The 23035-nt window shown below is 32.1% G+C and overlaps 1 protein-coding gene across 2 annotated transcripts in view; it reads left to right on the top strand.

Annotated features, from left to right (window-relative positions):
* LOC148618638 (putative pyridoxal-dependent decarboxylase domain-containing protein 2) overlaps positions 1-23035 on the top strand; it is a 33000-nt gene that overhangs the window by 6864 nt on the left and 3101 nt on the right. For both annotated transcript variants that reach the window (XM_088577727.1, XM_088577728.1), the window contains exons 4-24: positions 901-1008; positions 2034-2189; positions 4979-5168; positions 8599-8667; positions 9005-9083; positions 9463-9547; positions 9976-10096; positions 10353-10508; positions 10890-10940; positions 12248-12319; positions 12601-12664; positions 13499-13596; positions 14983-15088; positions 15507-15565; positions 15811-15923; positions 17226-17350; positions 18459-18577; positions 19272-19364; positions 20237-20336; positions 21431-21633; positions 22460-22518. In XM_088577727.1, coding sequence (XP_088433853.1) covers positions 901-1008; positions 2034-2189; positions 4979-5168; positions 8599-8667; positions 9005-9083; positions 9463-9547; positions 9976-10096; positions 10353-10508; positions 10890-10940; positions 12248-12319; positions 12601-12664; positions 13499-13596; positions 14983-15088; positions 15507-15565; positions 15811-15923; positions 17226-17350; positions 18459-18577; positions 19272-19364; positions 20237-20336; positions 21431-21633; positions 22460-22518 — 2226 coding nt within the window. The remainder of the gene's footprint in view (positions 1-900; positions 1009-2033; positions 2190-4978; positions 5169-8598; positions 8668-9004; positions 9084-9462; positions 9548-9975; positions 10097-10352; positions 10509-10889; positions 10941-12247; positions 12320-12600; positions 12665-13498; positions 13597-14982; positions 15089-15506; positions 15566-15810; positions 15924-17225; positions 17351-18458; positions 18578-19271; positions 19365-20236; positions 20337-21430; positions 21634-22459; positions 22519-23035) is intronic.

Raw genomic sequence — 23035 nt, 5'->3', positions numbered from 1 at the left:
TTTCTATAGTCTAGTTCATTACCAGACAAGTGATTCAGTTTCTGTGATTATTTCTGTAGTCAAGTCCATTACCAGACATGTGTTTCAGTTTCTATGATATTTCTGTAGTCTAGATCATTACCAGACATGTGATTCAGTTTCTGTGATTATTTCTGTAGTCTAGTTCATTACCAGAATGTGATTCAGTTTCTGTGATTATTTCTGTAGTCTAGTTCATTACCAGACATGTGATTCAGTTTCTGTGATTATTTCTGTAGTCAAGTCCATTACCAGAATGTGATTCAGTTTCTGTGAATATTTTTGTAGTCTAGTTCATTACCAGACATGTGATTCAGTTTCTGTGATTATTTCTGTAGTCAAGTCCATTACCAGAATGTGATTCAGTTTCTGTGAATATTTTTGTAGTCTAGTTCATTACCAGACATGTGATTCAGTTTCTGTGATTATTTCTGTAGTCAAGTCCATTACCAGAATGTGATTCAGTTTCTGTGATTATTTCTGTAGTCTAGTTCTGTACCAGAATGTGATTCAGTTTCTGTGATTATTTCTGTAGTCAAGTCCATTATCAGAATGTGATTCAGTTTCTGTGATTATTTCTGTAGTCTAGTTCATTACCAGACATGTGATTCAGTTTCTGTGATATTTCTGTAGTCTAGTTCATTACCAGAATGTGATTCAGTTTCTGTGATTATTTCTGTAGTCTAGTTCATTACCAGAATGTGATTCAGTTTCTGTGATTATTTCTGTAGTCTAGTTCATTACCAGACATGTGATTCAGTTTCTGTGATATTCTGTAGTCTAGTTCATTACCAGACAAGTGATTCAGTTTCTGTGATTATTTCTGTAGTCTAGTTCATTACCAGACATATGATTTATTTCTTTACTTTTTATTTTGAACAGTGGACAAGATATGGTTGAAATCATGAAGCAAGTTGAAGATTTGATTTTGTTTGGAAGCATTGAAGATGTTCAGGAAGAGGAAGGATCTGAAACAGATAAACATAAATGGTATTGCCTCCATTTTTTTGTCCCCTCAGATAAATATAAATGGTATGGTCTTATGTATTGTGTTCCCTTTCCCAACTCTCCAATTTAGTGGGTTAGTAGGCAGGGAAAAATATTTTAATATTCCGAATACAGATTTATTTCAATCAATATCAATAATTATTTTTCTTTTCAAAGAAGTGCAAAAAGTTTTTGATCAAATCCAGGAACAAAATGCCATTTATTTCTTGGCAGTTTTTAGAAGAATAAACCAACGTAGTTTTCGATTGAAGCTTTAGCTTTTATTGAATTGTCTTTCTTTGTGATGGTATTTCTTGCAAAGAAGTGATATTTGTAAAAAAAAAAATTGTATATTCTATATGCAAAATTTCTATCCAGTCATATTCTGAAGTTTCGTCAAATACTAAGTCAGGGGTGTAAGCTGTAGAAGTTATTTTACAGATTAATTTTATTCAGTTACATATTTTGATATTTGATAAATGGAAACAGTTATTTTGCAGCTAGAGTTCTCGCCCTTGAAAATTTGATAAACTCCTAATTTTAACAAAAAGGAGAAAACCCATGATACCTGATTCATTTTTTTTTCTTCTAAAATTAGGTCATTGTAAAGGCCTAATGAAGTGCTTCAAAAGTCTGGAACAGATAATTTCAATTCAATATCCCATGGGTGTTGTTATAATGTGAACATGGGCACAATAATCCACTATAGACACCAATTGTAATTAATTTATTCTAGACTAAAGATGTCTATCAACTTAGTAAGTATCTAAACATCTGAAAGAAAATTAATCTTGTATTTGAAATTTGGGATAAAATTACATACATTTTTCGTAATAACTGATATAAGTTATTAGCTACATTTTTGCAAAACTGAAAATAGTTACTTAAAAAATAAGTGGAATAGGTTACATCCCTGACTGAATATTAGGTGTTGACACCAAACATAAATTTATATCACAATATGTAACATCAGTTGAAATGATGGAGACTTTAACTATCTATATAATTGAGAATCTGTATCATTATAGTACTGGTAGGTTACAAGAACTAGACACCCATGCTAAAGTAGCTTTAACAGCCCACAGTTTGTCAGCTTATGTATCTACTCTCGACGATGAACATCTCAAGAAATTTACATCTAAGATCATATCAGATTGTGAATTATGGTTGTCGAGACTGTTCAGGTATAGTTTTTAATAATTATTCCCCCTCTTTTTGAAAAAGAAGAGGTATATTTTTTTATACAAGTGCAAAATATTATGCAGTCTTTTCAAATAAAATTTTATAGGAAGATAATACATCATACTTTGATGAAAAAAGGTGATAATTGTTGGATTCCTACAAGAAAAGACAATCCAACATAAGTTTTACTTGTTTAAAGTCCCATTAAAGCAGAGATAATTTTTTTGTGAGATTGATTTCACACTATTTGTACTTACAATAATCTACTACTCTAGTTACCATATTCTTCTGTGTATATCCCACATGCATGTATTCCTTGCACCTCTTCTTGGCTTCGGAAATTTTAGAAAAAAAGTATAGTTTAGGTGTATTGGGCACAAGGAAAATTTACTAAAATTGCAGTTGTGTGTGAGGGCCGAAATGAACAAATTTCACTTGGTAAGTTTGTCACAAATTCATGTTCATTTAATAATGAAGTACCTTTCAGCTTATTCTTTTATCAATTGCATAGTTTATATTGATCAATGTTTGTTGTTCATATCTTATTACTTTGTATATTCTAGTCATGTTTGTTGATCATATCTGATTACTTTGTATATTCTAGTCATGTTTGTTGATCATATCTGATTACTATGTATATTCTTGTCATGTTTGTTGATCATATCTGAATACTTTGTATATTCTAGTCATGTTTGTTGATCATATCTGATTACTTTGTATATTCTAGTCATGTTTGTTGATCATATCTGATTACTATGTATATTCTAGTCATGTTTGTTGATCATATCTGATTACTTTGTATATTCTAGTCATGTTTGTTGATCATATCTGATTACTATGTATATTCTTGTCATGTTTGTTGATCATATCTGATTACTTTGTATATTCTAGTCATGTTTGTTGATCATATCTGATTACTATGTATATTCTAGCTATGTTTGTTGATCATATCTGAATACTTTGTATATTCTAGTCATGTTTGTTGATCAAATATGATTACTATGTATATTCTAGTCATGTTTGTTGATCATATCTGATTACTTTGTATATTCTAATTATGTTTGTTGTCCCCTTTCGGCAAATGCCGAAGGGGGCTTAGGTTTGCACTCCGTCCATCCGTCTGTCCGTCAATCTGTCGATCACGCTTGGTTTTCGAAATGGAAGATATCAGACAATTAACTTTAATGACACCAAGCTTATTACTGATACCTGTTATTTAGTTGATGACAGCTTTGACTTAGGGACTTATATAATGACAGCTTACACCTTGTAAAATTATTCTTTTGATTATTTTTAATTTAAGGCAATATAAAAGGCTTTCTTAATTGATGAATTATTTGTGAAGTAGTTCAATTAATGTACAGGTAATAAAAATAGTACTGTTAATTCATTTTTACCATTCAAAAGAAAAGGGTGATAGCCTTTGCAGAAGCAAATGGCAACCAAGCAGAAAATTCCCTGTTTCAGATAGTTAATTCACTGTGATAGACTGTCTGCTAAATATTCCTAAACAGAAGAAAGTAGAGTGGGCAAAGTCCACTTAGTGGCTGCAATTAGAAAAGATTCTTATTGATTGGTGTACTATAGTCAGACCACAAGGTGGTAGCTATATCTACGACTAATCTACAACTGAAGGCCAAGATCCATCACCAATGACCACCAAATTATTCACTTCAAAGCATCTGAGAACAGGACATATGCCTTCCTATGTAGAAGCATTAACCTTTCCATACACATATGTACTCACATTTCACAATGGCTGCCAGAGGACTACAAGAACTAACTCCTAGATTTCATCATAAAACAATGCTGAATCCACAACTTTTAACTTCGTCAGATAGGTAACGCAGACCAAAGCCTATCATGTTCAAACTGCAATACTCAAACACAATCAACAAGAAGGATGCTAAGACTGTGAACATCTCAACTACTGGCAATGAGAAAAACAGATTTACTGTCATGCTCCCCTTCACAGCTGATGGAGGGAAGCTACCACCCTATGTAATCTTCAAAAGAATGACAATGATGACTTTCCAACTGGTGAAGTGATATGTGTACAAGCTTATGGCTGAATAGACGATTAGTTGTCGATAGTCTGGTTAAAGATCATATGGAGATGTTGATCTGAATCACTCAAGCAATTAGTTCAAGTTTTAGATGCCTTCAGATGTCCCACACAGCAAAGAAAATGATGAAAAACCAAGATACAGCACTAGGCATTATACCCAGTGGGATAACCAGTGTACTGCAACCACTAGATTTTGGAACAACTGGAATTAAGAGGGACCACACACTTTCACACCCTTGGGACTTTGCAGGAAACCCACTCTACCTACAATTTGCCAATGGATTTTTGATGCCTGGACTTCATTGGATCCCAGCTTCATCATAAAGTCCTTTTAAGAAGTGTTGCATTTCAAAGACAGAAGATGATGTTCTCTGTCAAAACAACACTTACTATAACTACAAATCAGCTGATAGCGATGACAATCTGGCATTCAATGATACAGACTGTTGACTGATTAGCAGTATATAGGCCTGCTCCAGTCTGATGATCAATTCGACATAGAATTCTTCGGATTTTAAATAAACATTCATTATAGTGACATTAACATTGTTATCTGCTTTATGTTTGAATGTACAAGTATCATGCTTTAAAATGGTATATATTTGATGTATATTTTCCCTTATAAAAATGAAATTATGTACAGAATAATACTGTACGTCATCAAAGTGTTGTTTGATCAAATTGAATATCTCAATCTTCTTCACATGTGTATACTATCAACAGATTTGGTGATTGCTCAGTTGTTTACCACGAAGAGGAGAAGGATGGATTGGTAAAAATATGTAGATTAGCAATGTATCAGAAATATCCCAAATATCCAACAGAAGGATTTGAAGCCTTGTATTCCAGACCTCCTGTAATATATGTTAGTGCTGCTGCCAAACCTGGAGTTTCTAACTATCTCTGCCTACGGGTTAGTATTTGATCCAGTCATAACAGTGATATGATAATAGGATAATCAATTGGAAAGAGTGAATAACCAAAATATGATCATGAAGAATGCCTCGATTTGACTTGTGTGTGGAATTTCTTCCTCATACCAGTTAAATTTTAATGTGTTCTTGGCACAAGAAACCAATAACCAATTAATTATCCTATATATTTCATGGGTTTTCTCCCTTTTTTGTTGCTATTTTCAACATTAAATTCAAATTCAGTAAACTGTGGATTGATATACATGTGATGTTTTGTGATGTTTTGACAGGAGAAAGTCAGAGAGTTTCACAAATTTTTACACTGGGAGCATTCTGTAAATCACTGATATCTATATATAATAATTTAGTTTTATTGATTTAAGTTTGAGGTGAACTTCTTAATGTTTTAATAACATTTTTTTTTTATTTTATAGTACCCCAAAAAAAATTAGGTTGTATAATGGTATGGTGCTGTCATCGTCTGTGTCTTGATAGTCTGTAGACAGTTGGTTTTTGTGTGATAACTTGTATATAAGTTGGTTGATCTTTATAAAATTTTACTGGGGTTATAGTCCCAATCGTTTTGGAAATAGTACCAAAAACAAGCATGTCATAGAATTTAACTACAGTGTACTTGTATATAACTTCAGAAAAATCAATATTGTTCTGCAATATTTTATACCACAAAGGTCAGACTAGGGTTTATTTGTGGGTTTAGGACTTGTTCTATTGAGGAATAAAGACAAAGGTCAGGCTAAGGTTGTGGGATTTGGACTTGTTCTGTTGAGGTACGAGGACAGAGGTCAGACAAGGGTTGTGGGGTTAAGACTTGTTCTATTGAAGAATGATGACCAAAAAGGAATTGCATGCATTTTTTCCGATGTCCTTACAATAATATGGCTATAAATAAATGTATCTCTTTCAAATTGTTCTGTATAGTGCCATACCAGCAAAGAAAGGCTTGGCTGAAAAGGGCCAGAAACAAGCATTTCCTGATTTTTAGATGATAATTTTTTTTTCAAATTGTACCACAAGGTGCCAAAATTCAAAAGAAAGGTTGGGATTGATTTTTGAAAATGTAGCTGGACAAACAATTTAGGAATTAGAATTAAAAAAGGGTCTACTTTGATTCTGTGCAAATTTTTTTCTTGTGGCAAATGTTAATCTCAATCAAAATTTAAGGTTACATAAAGCTTGAATTGTGTGTCAATATTCAGGGTTCAACATCTGCAGTTGTATCAAGCTGCACCCAGTGAAACATTATTTAGTGCCTTATAAAATATAAAATGTTTTATAATATCCTCTCATTTGGTTGACTAAATAATCATTCTTTAAGCATTAAATGCAGTATAGTGGATTCCTATTAATTGCATAGCCTATTTGTCAGAAAAAAATCTGCAATTAACAGGAATATGCAATTAACAGAAAGAGAAAATACTTAATACTTTCAATATTGAAGTGGGACATATTCTGTTATAATGTCTAATAACATTTCTGTCATAGTGTCTAGTTACAAGAAAGAGAATATATTGTTGTAAAAACTAAGTCCTTTAAAAAACTAAGGTATTTCACTAACATACATTGTTTTATGTAAATATTTTTGTGTAAATATTATGTGCATTTTTTTTTTTGCAATTTGTCTGTGTGTGTGTTTTTTTTCTTGCGTCTCAAATTGTATTTGTTTATTTTCTCTATATCAATTTATTTATGAGAATAAAGATAAATAGTAAATTTTGAAGAAAAAAAAATATTTATGCAATTAAAAGGAATTTCCTTATTTCTAGTCTTACCGTATAGCGGGTTATTTTTGCGGGGGTAAATTTTCGCGGTTTCTGTATCAAAAAGTGTGTAAAAAATTTTCGCGGTTCGTGAATTTGCAACAAAATATTTTCGCGGTAAGTGTGTTGTGTACATATATTTTTGTTTCATTTTTGTAGGAAATAAAAAAAAGATGCATCATTGCAAAAACGGAAATGTTCAGTACTAAAAGGAAATTGTTTTAAGTACGAAACACTAAAAGATAAAATATTTTATTGAATGACAAGAAAGACAAAGTCAGAATAAAACATATACAGATAATACGGTATTAAAATAAAATCAAATCATTTTGAGCGTGACATCCTAGCAAGTGGTATTTCGTCCTCGAGAAGGTCACCCAAGACAACATTAATTCCGGTTTCTCGGAATCCACTTCGGACAATCTCCGGATTGTTTTTGATATGTTGAAACATCTTAACCAGCCATTTTGCGGAAAGCGGTTTTAATCTGCTAAGTGACAAATCCATAGGATTAATGATTTCCTCGTCTATTTGTTCCTTTTTATCTAATGGTTTGACGATTTCATTTGAGTACCATTGTTCGAAAGAACCACGCATGTGATTTTTTACAGCCTTCTGTACACTAACATCCATGGGCTGCAGTCTGTCAGTACAGCAAGCTGGAACAAAGACTATTTTGATATATGATTTCAATCACACGCTCATTTGCTTCTTTCAAAGCACTTGGACCCACTACATCAGCCAATTCTGATTTTTCAGAAGGCACAAAGGTTTTCGGCTTGAAAAAATTTAAGATGCTCATTTTCAACTTTTACTTAGCATTCCTGTCGTAATACTATTTTGTGTGAAATGTAGTGAGATTCATTCATGACGTCGGACTAGAATGTCGGGGTTGATCGATCTTAAAAAGTATTCACAATTTAAATACATATTGATCCGTCTACCGTTAGGAAATATGGAAAGTCCCCTTGCTATTTAGTTGAAAATATGTATTCCGATAGATGGATATTTTCGCGGGATTTATTTTCGCGATTTCCGTCGCACCGCGAAAATAAGCGAAAATAAAACCACCGCGAAAATAACCGCTATACGGTATAATATGCAAATAAGAGAATTTTTTTACATTGATGAGATTGGAAAAGTTTTTTTTCTTTTGAGTTTCTATGCAATTAAAAGGTCATTCAACCAAAGCTACTTACAAAATTATGATGCCAAGCAAAGATAAGAATAACAATCCAAAGTCAAATGAATAACAAAGTGTTTGGTATGTCTGTGGTAAATACAAATATGTATGACAATGGTTTCATTTAATTTTTACAAAGAGCTTGGTCGTTATCTCAAGATATTTAGAGACAGACGAAACAATATTAAGTTCAATGAATTAATGAATAATAGAAACATTGCTGATTTAAACAATCTCTGCAAATTTATAGGTATTATTAACTCAAAAATGTAATCTCCTGGTATAGTTGTTTGTTAATTTAACAAATGCTGATACCTCTGTATTACCGTCGTATTTGTTTATTTTGTATTTCCATAAATTTCTGTGTTTATATTCTCTGTACCATTGTATTTTGGTTTTGGAGAAATAAAGAATAAAGGTGTAAAGCCATGTTATAATATTAGTTCTGTATAAATTTGGTCATTTCAGCTTGGTTTACCTTTATCGTGTATCTGCACTGTACCAGTAATTACTATGAATGGAGCTGTTGGCAGAATGGTAGGTGAAAGTCACTATGTACTGAACTACTAAGCAGAATTTTTTAATCATTCACCTCAATTTTCTGTAAACAGTGTATTACTGAAGAAATTTTTTCATGTTGAACAAAAACGACATACATTTTTAAATGACTGAATAAGAACTTAATACTAATCTTTAATTTACAAAAAAATAATTATGTTTGAAATATACGTGGTTACAACCATTATTACTTAATATTCCAATACTGATTAATGTATGTTCAAGATATTTATCCAGTTTTTTACAGTCAGTTTACTCAACCTTTTACTTTTTGTATTTTAAAGCTTGTTTGATTAAGTTTTCTCTGTATTTGCAGAACATTGATGTCCTGAAGGAGCTGATCAAAGATGATATTGCTGCTGCAAAAACTCCAGTGATGCTTGTCTGTTTTGCAGGTAAGATCCCAAATATTTGTGCTAGTAGAATTTTGCTTTTCAACTGGTTGTGGTAATTACCAAAGTTGACTACAGGTTGATCGGTGATATTTGATGCATAAATTCATATATCATCAGTATAAAGTTGAATGATGCTGGTTGTATAGCTAGGCAATATGGCCCTATGAATCTGGACTTCACTTGATTGAAAGTACATGCCAGAGTTGTATATAGTCAAGTTACTGAGAACTAAAGATATATCAGTATAGATATGTGATACAAATGCTGATAAGTCTACATTTTTGTACAATCCACCAATATTTTATAAGTAAATGTTATCCGGGTGTGAATCAATAGATTCAGGAAAACATGAAGTAGTATTTTATCAAATTGATTTCAGGAACTCCATTGACTGGTCAGGTAGATAATTTAGATGAACTACAGCAGATATGTAAAACCAATTCTATCTGGTTACATGTTGAAGGGTAAGAAACTTAAGCTAATCTAACACAGTTCTACAAAATCCTGATTGTGGTCATAATTTTACTTAAACTCTTATGGACATTCAGTTTGTCTCTTCATTCATTATTCAAATATTTGAATGTCAACAAATGTTTTGGTCACATTTTTTGGCAGGTATAATTAAACAAAATGATTTTGCTTTTGGCCATTTATCTGATCAGTTGTATGTTTCCTTACATTCAGCCCTACAGAAACCCAACTTCATGCATGATGCAACCTAGAACCTTTAAAGTATGAAAGTGTCAGGCTCATTTTCTCAGCACAAAATTTTTACTGCTTAGTTAATAAGTTTTAAACAATTCTGTGTTCATTTTTTTAATGTTGCCACTTTTCTAGATCAATACAAAATGCCTTTTTACTCATTTTTTTTATTGACAATTTTAATTTTTAGGAATAGTTTGGCTACACTGACAATGTTCTCTGTACCAACATCTCTACAGAATGCTAAGTGTGGTGACAGTATGACTGTAGATATTGGTAAATGGTTGGGAATACCTGGACTTCCTCATTCTGTATCCTTTATTGACATTTTTTGGTTGTTGACCATGAAAACATGGATGTGATTGACTTTTTTCTCTTACTAAATATTCAGTATTAGGAGTGTGTGGGGTATTTGAGTGTGCTCAGTAAGGTTCTTTCATTTTTATACTTTCATTATATTTTCATTTAATTTTAGATTAAATTAAATGAAAATAAACCAAATGTATCAATATATATTTTAATTGTTTTTTTTAATCGCTGTTTTTAACTTTCCTTAACTTTTTAAAGACATTATATAAGTCTAATGATCCAGCTCTTGTGATAGCTGCAGGTTTAAATACATTCAACTCTCAGCTTAAGCTGAATTGTCTCCCCTTATGGATTTGTCTTCAGAGTCTGGGACATGATGGCATTGTAGAGAGGATTAGAACATCTTGTGAATTGGTATTGAAGAATTTCTGTCATTTTGATCATACCCTCTGAAATGTATTTATAATTTATTTAAATGAATTTCATTTATTGAATGTTAGTCATATACATAAGGTCTACCAGACTATTTCCTTTCCCTCAGTGCTAAATTTACAAACAGCCTGTTTAATTAAAAAACTGATTAACTTTGTTGTAGACTCATGTGCATTTCATGGGTATGTCCAGAATTTGCATTCAAGCAAATGTTAAAAAGAAATGAGATTTTTAGAATGTTTACAAGTAATTTTTTTTCCAGATATGATTTTGTGTTTAGGGTCTAGTGAACTTTGTAATAACTTCTTATTGTTTCTTCATTTTTAATGACAAACCTGGTATCTTGATATTGTTTATTTATAGGCTGAAGCTTTATACAATGGAATAGATAAAATATCTACCATTAAGCAATATGTAAGTTATTATTTTATAGACTGTTATATAGTTTTTTTACACAGTCCGTTAATGGCTTTATCAAGATTTGTTATATGACTGCAACAAAAATTGTGGTTGTGTAATGGTATCATCTGTCTTTGTTGTCTTCATTGTCAGTAAACATTTTATGCCCATTCAGTAACTTGAGTATCAGTTTTTAGATCTTTATGATATTGTACTACAAGGTCTGTAGCACAAAATGAAGGCTGGGGTTGATTTATGGTACAAACCTTTAAGGTATAAGGGACAGAAAAGTGACCAGAAACAAGCATTGTCATTATGTCCTGACAGCAACTTGACTATTAGTGAATGTATGTCTTTAAAAATGTACCACAAGGTGCCATACCTCAAAAGGAAAGATGGGATTGTGCTGCAGTTGTGACCAGAGCTGTTTCGGAAGTAGTTAAAATGGGGTCATACAATAATAATAATTTGGCTACAAGTGAGTGAATCTCTTTTTAAATTGTACCATTAAGTGCCATACCCCAAAAAGGAAGCCTGGGATTGATTTAGGGGGTTGTGTATGAAACCATTTATGAATAAGGGGCCAAAAAGATTTAACTTTTTTTGCGGTCAAATTGTTATCCTGTGTAAAATATTTAAATTTCAATCAAAATTTGGAGCTGCATCAAGCTTGAATTGTGTATTCATATTAGTCTAAACTGTTCTGGGTTCAACCTCCATGTTTGTATCAAGCTGCACCCTATAAAGCATTTTATCATGCTCCCCACCCGCTTGCAAAGTGGTGGCTATATTGTAAAAGGAGTGTCCTTCCTTCATTCTGTTGCATATGGGGATACCCATCTCTTATCCGTTACTCCTCCTACATGATCAAATGGAATTGAATGAAACTTTCACAGAATCTTTTTTACATGTTCCCATTGTGCACCTCATATTTTAAATTTAGATCCGAATCAAATTGAGGTCAAAAGGTGTATGTTATCAGTTTAGGAGGGTATCAAGTTAGTGAGTATTGCTCACATTTTTTCTAATTTATTCATGAAGAACTGATGATTTAAAGGAAATATCCAGTAGACAACAACAAAAGCAGTCATAACAAATAAATCAATAAACAAGAGGGTACCTTCTATTCTTCATAGTAAATCAATAAACAAGAGGATACCTGCTAATCTTCATATACAAGGAAAAGTAGAGACATTAATGTTCAGTTACTTTCAGCTTTTATAAGAACATTGTATATTCACTTATAGTAAACCTTTGACATTTTTTTTGTGATATTGCAACTGCAACTAATTAATTCTGTTTGATTGATCGTCTAATTATAGAGTGTTGAAAAGAAGACTGAAGAGGAAGCTGCAGGAATAAAAGACATGATATTTAAAGTCATATCTGCTCTGGTTAGTTAAACATTCTGAAGTGTTTTGTTTTTATCACATGCTCATTGTTAGTAGTGAATAGTAGTGTTTTTTTTATTGATTTAAATTGATATGAATTTTGTATTTTTAATTTATATTTTTGAATAATGGGACTTGATACACGCTAATGTAGGGTGACTTCTCAGTTGTGATAGTAAGTAAAAATGACTCTTCATCTATTTTTTGAAGAACTGTTTATATATATATGTATTTTGTATTCATTTGATGTAGTTTGGAATATTTATTGATATCTTGTATTTTAGGTTGTGTTTGAAATAGTGACCCCCAATATTGTGTTCCAGTATGGTGAAGATACATCACAGTGTAGTGAGTAGCATTTCATTATATCATACTTGTTGGTCTGAATCAAGGGTCCGCAAATTTTGACAGCACATGCTGCTCATTTCATCAAACTTCAGCAGACGTTTGTGTCAGTCTTTTATATGCTCAGATCGAAAATAAACTTTAAAAAAAAACTTTTTTATTTAGTTATTTTAAGATAAATATTGGAATTTGATTTCTTTCATCACATACTCTGTCTTTTACAAAACATCAGAACGAGTGAATGAGTTCAGTTTCGACCACACATGGATGTTCTAACATGTAAACAAAATATCGTATCTCTGGGACTTTTTCATCACATAGGCAAACAGGCAAAAACTTCCGGTAGACAGACAGGATGTTTATACACTAATAACACCACACAGACTGTTTTTTTTTATAATGGTTGACAATTTTTTTTTGTCTGATTTTGGAAAATGGTCATTGGTCATTTGCAAAATTTGTCGGTCAATGACTGGCAATTTTGACCGTTTCCGAACCCTTGGTCTGAATAATGTAAACTGTGATCTCCCTACTTTCCTGTTGGACAAAAAGCCACGAAATGGATTTTGACACTATATAGCAATAATAAATTTTTTTTTGAAACCCCGAAAATTTGACAGAATATGTGAAAATTAATAAGTTTACAGTATACTCAATGTCATAGAGTACTTTTCTTTTCTAACAGTAATAAATATATACAGACTAAACGAAATAAAGTCAACTACAAAAATATGTTGGTGATATTAAAGGAATCTGTTAACTGATATTTCATTTCTTTCTCAGCTTGTCTATCTTACAACTATTGTAGTTATGTCTATAAACCCTTTTTAATTGCAGGTGTACAGATAGCTCCATACAGCTCCAATAAATTGGATGATATAGAGGAACAGGAACATGATAACTCAGCAGTATATTTTGATGCTCTTAATTTATGGGTAAAATGTGTTATTATTCACTTGCTTCAACAAAACTGAGGCTGTAGTTCATGTGTCTTTCTATTCCATATTTGTCTTTCTGTCTTGAATTATGATATTTTCTAGTTGATTTGAATTTCTCACATTTTTGGGGTAAGATTTTGATAATTATTGAACATACCCCAAACCTAGATAAAACATCTGAATGCCTTCTCTACATAGTGCAGGGTCCTTGAATCCTTGAAATGTCATGGAATTTCATTTTGAAAATTAAAGGCCTTGAAAAGTCATTAAATCCTGTATCTTTGCCAAGAGTCCTTGAAAAATCATTGAATTTTATTCAAGTGACATATTGTTTTATTAAGTATTGAAATAAGCAATCTACAATCTTCATAATCTCACGTTCGGGAAGGTAAGTCAAGGGGGAATAATCTGTAAGTGTTCAGGGACTGGTTTCCATTTGTGAATGTCATAAAGGGAACCAGATGTCAAAACATTATGACCTTATAAAACAAAATACAGTCATTAAAGATATCGAGGTTAACAAAATTCCGTCAAGTTGGACACATGTTTCGAACCTAAAGCTCTCATCAGGTACTTTGGCTAAAACATATTGAAGGGCTGAAGTATTCACAAAATCAGTGTTCTAGGATTCCTTTTTCCCATTACCTGGGGCAAGTGAAATTTGGGTCAGGGAAAGATAGGTACTTAGTTACACTTTCCCGTGGCAAGTTGAAAACTTCATATGCTGTAAGGATTTGTTTTGTTAGGAAAGCAGTCGTTGACTGTGGGAAAGTTGATTTTATATGGATTTTTCCTGAGGAAACCTCAATTTCTAAAAAATCCTAGAACACTGAAAATTAGTGCTAGGTTTTTTATAGGTCCAAGCAGAAGCTTAGATTTTGCTCCTGTTAGAAGTCATGGTAACACATACCAACTTAATAAATGTGTTCAAAACATTTGATATATATAAATACAATGTATGCTTACAAAAATTGATAAACTTATAAAAAGATGCACAATTGTTTTTTGGTTTTTGGTATGGAATATTAAAAAAAATCCTTTGAAAAGTCCTGGAAAAATCCTGGAAAATTGGAGCAAAAAAGGTGTATGAACCCTGATAGTGGATGCAGTGCTTATTATTAACGTATGGTGTGGTGTGATGTCTAACCTGTTATCTGTTTTTTTTTTCATTTGGGATATGTTTGGTACTTATTTTTCTTTATGACCACATTCAGCTTGTTAAAGAAATAAATCTTGGCAACTTCATTTTATTATTGTTTTACCATGTGTTGGCCATTGATGTAGTCTATAGAGATCTGAAGCATGTCATGTTAGAATATATAATAATACATTTTCATTACTGGAACTGCTGAAGTCAGTTTATGATTTTTGTTTTTTTTTCAGCTTGGAGAAACTTTACAAATGGAATGTCCTAAATTGAATTTCCAGATTGTAAAATTAGAAAAAGAAGGAATCTGTATACGTTTTGCTCCCCTGGAATGTGCTCAAGGTATGTTACAGGATTTTTTTTATGCTTGATAAAACTTTTCTATAAATAATGCTGAAAAGTTTTGCACAGAAGTTTACGGATTTTTAATCAGTTTATGTTGTATTGTCTTTATAGCCTTTTAGACAATCCCAAAATTATAATGGTGTATTTGGATAATGATCTTGGGTTGTAGTTGGTAAATGTCAAATTTCCAATTTTAAAGTTCTTTGACCACAATCGTTCTGCGTCAGTAACCTTTGCTGTGTCATTTATCACAATCAAAATTTCAAATTATTGTTTTATCAGTATTTTTTAATTATACTGTCTATGATATACTCAGGTATTCAGGGTTTGGCTTCTGTTGTCCTATTGAGCTGGAACAGTTTGTTTCAGTCTGGTTATTCTAAATTTATTAATAATTTTATAATGATCTTTGCAGTCAGGAATATTAAACCTGAAGATATAGAGGTAGCCATAACAAAACTAAAGGAGCAAACAGTAGGTGATTTATTGCTTAAACCTTTAACTTTATAAATTTGATGAGACTTCCAAATAGTAAGATGAAGTATGGTAGAAAGATCAGAATTTCTATTATTATTAGATGTTAATATTTACATAGTAAGAAGTTATTATTGAATAAACTCATCAATAAACATAGAAAATACAAAATATTGTAAATATGTTTGATATATATGGTCAAAAAACAGTCAAACTGAATAATATGTCTAACAATTATTATCCAGAACATATTAGATGCTACAGTAGCACAGAGAGATAAATTTAAAGCCCTTGTGACTAAGCACAAGAACTTCAAGTTGATAGAAATGCCAAAATGGGCAGGATTAGGTGTAGTACAGTAAGTTCATGTCTAATCATTAACACTTAGTTTTTCACATTACCTATATAGTTATGTTATTGTAACAAGTCATATTAATGATTTCAATGTAAGACCTTCCTACATTGTTGTAGTCGAATATAACATCTTCACTGAGTCAGTCACATGTTATGCTGTCATTTACCTAGTGTTCAGTCTAGAGTGCATCATTAGGACATTGGAATTCTGGTGCAATGAAAATTGGTGCAATGAAAATTGGTGCAATGAAAATTGTCATCTCACAGTCAGGTCATTGTATTTCCCTTCAAAATAATCTTTTTGTCCCCACAACGTGACACGAGGGGACATGGAAATGCTGGGTGTCCGTCTGTCCAGGTTTTCCACAATTTTTTTGTAATGCTCTTATGATAATCATATGGTGTTGATTCATATGGTAATTTTGGCTTAAAAACATATGACAGTCATATGTTTGTGAAAAAAACATATGATTATCATATGATAATCATGCGATAATCAATTGTATACCGAAACATATGATTATCATACGGTGCTCGATTTATATGATAATCATAGATGCAAACCATATGATTCTCATGTTTTTGCCTGTGTATGGAGAGTTACAAATTATGTTCGACTTTGCTTATGGTTGAATGATTTTTACAGAAGTTACAGCCGTTGGACTTAGAAAATTTCAGTGAATTTAAGGTTTTCCACACGTTTTTTGTAATGCTTTTACCAATTGATTTTATCGTTTGTATGTGACTTACTAGGAGAAATTACACTTTGAGTTTGAATGATTTTTACGGAAGTTACGGCCCTTGGACTTACAAAATTCTTTGTATGCGGAGGACATTGGAACACTGTTCTTTTATTCACTGCGAGAATTAGAAATGACAGGGCTACCATGTCTTTAGACACATTTTTTCTGGTTTCTGTTTTTTTTGCTTGAAAATAAAGTTTGTGTATAGTTACAAAGAATGAGGAGACTTTTATTTAATTCATATACCACTGAAAAAGATTTCTCACTGAAACACTGACAATACAACTAAAATCTGAACTTATGGTGTTGGAAATATGTCAGTTGTTCATGTTTTCGTTTTGGCAGTGGCATCTCCAGGGCTTTCGATGAGTCTCTTCATCAAAACAAAAGTAATTGCTGTATGATTGCCAGAAATATGTTTCAGTAGATATCTTTCAATAAGATTGTGTGAGTGTTTAGGTGTTTTTATTTCACTGACCCTATATTTCTAGCAGTGCCCACATTTTTGCCAAGCTGCTTGGGTCCTCTAGATTAATCAATATCTCTAACATACTGTTTTATAGATATCTACCAGAGTCTTGTGTTGATCATACTGAACATTTGTCTACAAAGAATAAACATGAGATTAACACTGTTAATGTAGAATTAGTGAAGAAACTGAAGGCAACAGATACTGCATTTTCTCTTGGTATGTTGTTATTAGAAATAAAAGTAGACAATGTAGTTATGCTCTCTCACTGCAGACAAAGTATTGGGTGATTACCCTCTAACCGCAGACAAAGTATCGGGAAATTCCCTTCTCACTGCTGACAAAGTATCAGGTAATTACCCTCTTACTGCAGACAAAGTATCAGGTAATTACCCTCTCACCGCAGACAAAGTATTCGGTAATTACACTCTCACTGCAGACAAAGTATTGGGAAAATACCGTCTCACTGCTGACAAAGTATCGTGTAATTACCCTCTCACTGCGGACAAAGTATTGGGTAATTACCCTCTCACCGCAGACTAAGTATTGGATAATTACCCTCTCACTGCAGACAAAGTATTGGGTAATTACCCTCTCACCGCAGACTAAGTATTTAGGGGTTTATAGCAAAACTATACCTATCTATCTATTTTGTCTGTTAATCTATGTACTTGGTATGAACAACTCTATTTTAACTGTTCAACTGACTTTGATGAAACTTTTTACAGAGGTTGGGTTTCATTTGTATAAGTACTCAGACAAACAATTATCATGCTTGCCAAGTGAGAAGTCACTACTACATCAGGTTGTTTATGATTTCTTTAAAGATCAATTATTAATACATATTGTCAAAGAGCAATAACTTTAGGGTTGAAATTTCAACAATTCAGACAAAAGGTCTGATGTACAATTATGATGTTATCGCTTTGTTATAGGTCTGTTAGACAATTCAAACAAATGAATTTTAGAGTATAGGGCAGATATACAGTTACGATGTTATCGCTTTGTTCTAGGTCGGTTAGACAATTCAAACAAATGAATTTCAGAGTATAGGGCAGATGTACAGTTACAATGTTATCGCTTTGTTATATGGTCGGTTAGACAATTCAAACAAATGAATTGTAGAGTATAGGGCAGATATACAGTTACGATGTTATCGCTTTGTTCTAGGTCGGTTAGACAATTCAAACAAATGAATTTCAGAGTATAGGGCAGATGTACAGTTACAATGTTATCACTTTGTTATATGGTCGGTTAGACAATTCAAACAAATGAATTGTAGAGTATAGGGCGGATGTACAGTTACGATGTTATCGCTTTGTTATAGGTCGGTTAGAGAATGAATTGGCTTGTGTTAAGTTTGGATTGATTACTGATGATACAGATGTAGAAGAATTAATAGATCATGTTCTTAAATGTGGAAAAGAAATTGAAGAATCTTCAAAGGTAATAAGCATGTTTATGCAATTTTTTTCTTTCTGTCTGCACAAGAATATTACATAGGTTCCTGAAATTCGCTCTTATGGAGTCAAAACTAAAAAAAAACACTATTTTTTTAGAAGAATATTTTACTATTAGTCTTTTTTCTGCTTCACAATTATTTGTAGGTTAATTTTAAGAGACATGTTTTTTTTCTTTCATAAAAAGTACCCATCAATCTGACCTTTTTTCAGCCTGACCCATTGACATGGCAACTCTTAACAATGTTTAAGTAAAATTAAGTCTAAATATTTTTTTAACAGCAGGGGACGAAGTAGCTAAGAATAGGCCAATAACTTGGTATGCCCTTCCAGCCTATTATTGCAATTTGTCTGGTGCTTTCAGAAGAATGCAATTAAAGCAAACTCAAATTTATTTTTTTCTTGTTTACAATTACAGTTCTTTTTACCTCTGAAACTACTGGGTTAAAACTTAATTTGAGTATAACTAACCTTGAGGTATCTTTTTTAAATTGGGTCTTTTATACTAAACGAATGATAAAACATGCACATGGGTGCTCTTACTTTTGAGCTCACTTGGTGTCTGTTATCATTTTCATCTATTAACAATTAATAGTTTCACTTCTAATATTTGTATACCTCATGTTTTATATTAACACTGCATACATCATACTCCATAAAGATTCTTTAATGTGTTTCAGTATTTTGAAGCTCTGGCAGATTTGATTAAACAAGGAATTGAGATAGCCAACAAAGACTTGGAGAAAGAATCACAGGATAAATTACAACAAGAGGTAAAAACATATTTATATCATATTGTTTATAAATGAACATATAATTTGATAATCTTTCTGTTTATTTTGGGGGGCTGATATTAATATTAGAGGCTATGGTTCTTACCAGTTGGGAATCAGGGGCCAAAAAGGGACATATTTTTTTTCAGATTTCCTCACTATAGCATGCAGTAAAGTGCATGGATCTCTATTATCTTGTAACATATGGTTCCATACTACAAAAAATAGAGATTTTGAATGATTTTTAGGGTAAAAATCCTAAATAATTATGTATAGGGGCCAGAAGCAGGCATTTATATATAACTTTACTTTAGTTCTTGAGTATATGATATTGATTTCTGTATTATATCAGAAGGTTCAATGCAAATAGAAATAAGACTGGATTGATTTTGGGGATGATGATCATAAACAAAAGGGGCCTAAAACATTTTCTTTGTTCCCAGGCAATAACTTTAGTGAAAATGAATGGATCTCAATGCAACTGTACCACTAGGTTACATACTACTATTACAGAAAGGTTTTGTTATTTGAAAGGGTTATGCCTCTCACATTTTAGGAATTAAAGGGTCAGAAATATTTAAAGCAAATTCCTCAACTTCATAGAAATTACTTATTTTTCATGTCTTATTGAAAATTTTAAAGTTTGTTCACCACTGTCATTTTGATTTGCTGTGTCAAACATTTTTTAAAAATCACAATCCAAATTTAAACAATAATTTACACAGTTAAAATCTTTTCTTTTTTATATTGCACCTGGTAGGGGACTATGTATTGTTATCGCAGCAATAAAGTATATCAATTATTAAGCATTAAAAATAAGTCGATGATAACTAAGTTAAGTAGGTTATTATATATCTTATTTTATTCCCCAGGGCGTTTTAAGACAAGTTCCCCTGGTTGGTTCATTGTTAAATTGGTGGTCACCCCCACCCAAGGACTTAGTGAAGGGGAGGACATTTAATCTCAAGTCAGGTTGGTATGATCAACTATAGTTAATTATTTGAAAGACTTGAAATCATTCCTTCAACAACATATACATGTATTTTTTGTATTCAAAACACTGCCATAACTGTACAGATGGAAGTTTTATTACTTGTGTTCAACGTCTGTAATGGTTGTTAACTGTCACTACAGTGTATAAATGACTGTTTTAACATAGATACTAGCATTATTGTATATAAGAGGCTGGAGAAAAAAACCTTATTAAATTACTTATTATGTCTATAATGAAATGAATTCTTCATGAAAAATTTCACTTTCCCTAGAAAATAGGAATATAATGCCCTGGATCAGTTTTTTTTTATTGTTCTTGTTTATTACAGAGAGTGTTCTTTGATACGTTAACAAAACAATTTTTAACTGGAAAGACATTATCGAGTGTTCTGGAGTTATCGGTCCTTTAATATGCAAATTTATACCCATTTACAGTGTGTTTTAACACATTCGGTCGTGGCTCAAATTAAAATTAGTTAAGGTGTTATCTAAATGGCAAATTGCAACCAAATTTGTAGCTAACAATTATTTTTTATTGTATTTTGTAATACCAGTTAATATTATTTATTAATTACTGCTTGTAATTATGACCAATTCATTAAATGAATTTCCCGCTTATTTCACACATGGATGCCCACGTTTGACATGCTTATGATTTCGTACACCTGATGATCTAAGGCTTCAGAGCCAGTGACACCCCATTCAATAAATATGATTGAACTTGCTTGCAAGGTACACTTTAACAAAAAAACAATTATTAATTTAATTCAGAAATATTATACTTAGTAACATCGCTGGAATAATATGATGTTGAAAACAAACAGCTCAACTCAGGTGTCCGCTGACACACATGTCTGACCCTCGACTTATCTGCCGAGTTTGACTTATCTTTGGTATTTGGTCAAAATTAGGCAATTCGACTTATACTCCACATTGACTTATAGTCAGGAAAATACAGTAAACATTTAAATGACTGATGTGAATTTGAACCCCAGAGTATTGCATTTTTGTGCACCTTCCAGCAATTGATGTGATTTGAACCTGCAGTATTTTATTGTTTGTATTGTGTTTAGGTACTATGGCAAGCACAGAATCTACTTATAAATACCATATGCAGATTCAGGAAGATACATATAAAAAACAGAAAGAGGCTAAAGCCAAGACAAATCTGTTTAAAAAGGACTCAACTGGAGAGCCTACTAAAACAGCACAGGAAATAAGGAGTGAGTTGTCACAGGAATCTACATCACCTACATCAAGAACACCTCCACAACAGGTAAGTCACAGGAATCGACTTCATCTACATCTAAAACACCTCTACATCAGGTAAGTCACAGGAATCTTCAGCACCTATGTTTAAAACACCTCCACAACAGGTAAGTCACAGGAATCTAAAATACCTTCACAACAGGTAAGTCATAGGGATTTACTTTATCTACATCTGAAACACCTCTACATCAGGTAAGTCACAGGAATCTACTTCATCTACATCTAAAACACCTCCACAACAGGTAAGTTACAGGAATCTACTTTGTCTACATCTAAAACACCCCCACAACAAGTAAATCACAATAATCTATTTTACCTGCATCAGAAACAACTTTGCAACAGGTACATGTAATTCACATAAATCTACATCATATCATCTAAAGAAAATCTGGTGAAAAGAGTGTGTAAGCTTGTTTAGAGGATGGTCTTTTTGGAATTATTGTAGAAATGGTTTATTCACTAAATTTCATAATTCTTCAGATATTTTGCTGTGTAAAAACTTGCAAACTATTTAGTGAAGAATAAATCCATCTGTTATTTCTTTCTTGAATGTTTTGTATAGAACAGGATTAGCAACTTAAACAGCTTTTTAAAGATTTAGAGAAAGTAGTGAAAGTGAGGATATATTTTTGAGTGTTTTTTCCTAACAAAGTAGTTTGCTGAACAGTAACAAATTCAGTGCTAGCTATCAAACATTTCTGGAAAATGTACGTGTAGAGAAAACCAAAAAAACTAGTTTTACTCATATTAATGAAAGAGAGATATCATTATTGAGTTCATTTATGGCTAAAGTAGGTTTTTCACCTTTTTATCTTGCTTAAATGTTTTATCAGACAACAGAGAATCCAGGTCCAGAAACTCCGAAAACAACAGATGGTCCTCCTAACATCCAGTAAGTAAATACTAATAATCATAAGTTTGGTAATGAGTGAAACTAAAATATTGCAAAATATTAACTCCATTAATTTAATTCCAACATCATAACAATCAAGCCTTGGTGAGTTTGTTATGATGTTGAAATTAAATAAAGCAAATTAATTTTTTTTGGATGTTTAAGTTTAACGAGTTATGAAACTTTTTCTCTGTGGTTCCATACACTACTTTACCTTTGACATCCACCATTGTAGTGTAACAATCTATGAGGTCACCATTATTGGAGAACAACATTAGGAATATTACTACCATTCTTTTGACCAATCAAAATTCATAGACAAAGTGACACAATCACACAACCAGTTGTAATGGCAAATGATCCTAGATGTAGATAAAGTAACCAAATCACAGAAAGTGTTACTTTACATGATCAAAGATTAGAAATGTACTTAATGTGGTTCTTTAACTTAGGAAAAAATGTCCTAAGTGCTGGTGTTTTTTTTTTTGCACTTAATTGATACTGTCAGGAATTTCAA

This window comes from Perna viridis, chromosome 4, assembly GCF_037379345.1.
Source record: "Perna viridis isolate PV_CMFRI_1.1 ecotype Kerala chromosome 4, ASM3737934v1, whole genome shotgun sequence".
Taxonomy (NCBI): domain Eukaryota; kingdom Metazoa; phylum Mollusca; class Bivalvia; order Mytilida; family Mytilidae; genus Perna; species Perna viridis.
This window is presented reverse-complemented; position numbering and strand designations above follow the sequence as displayed.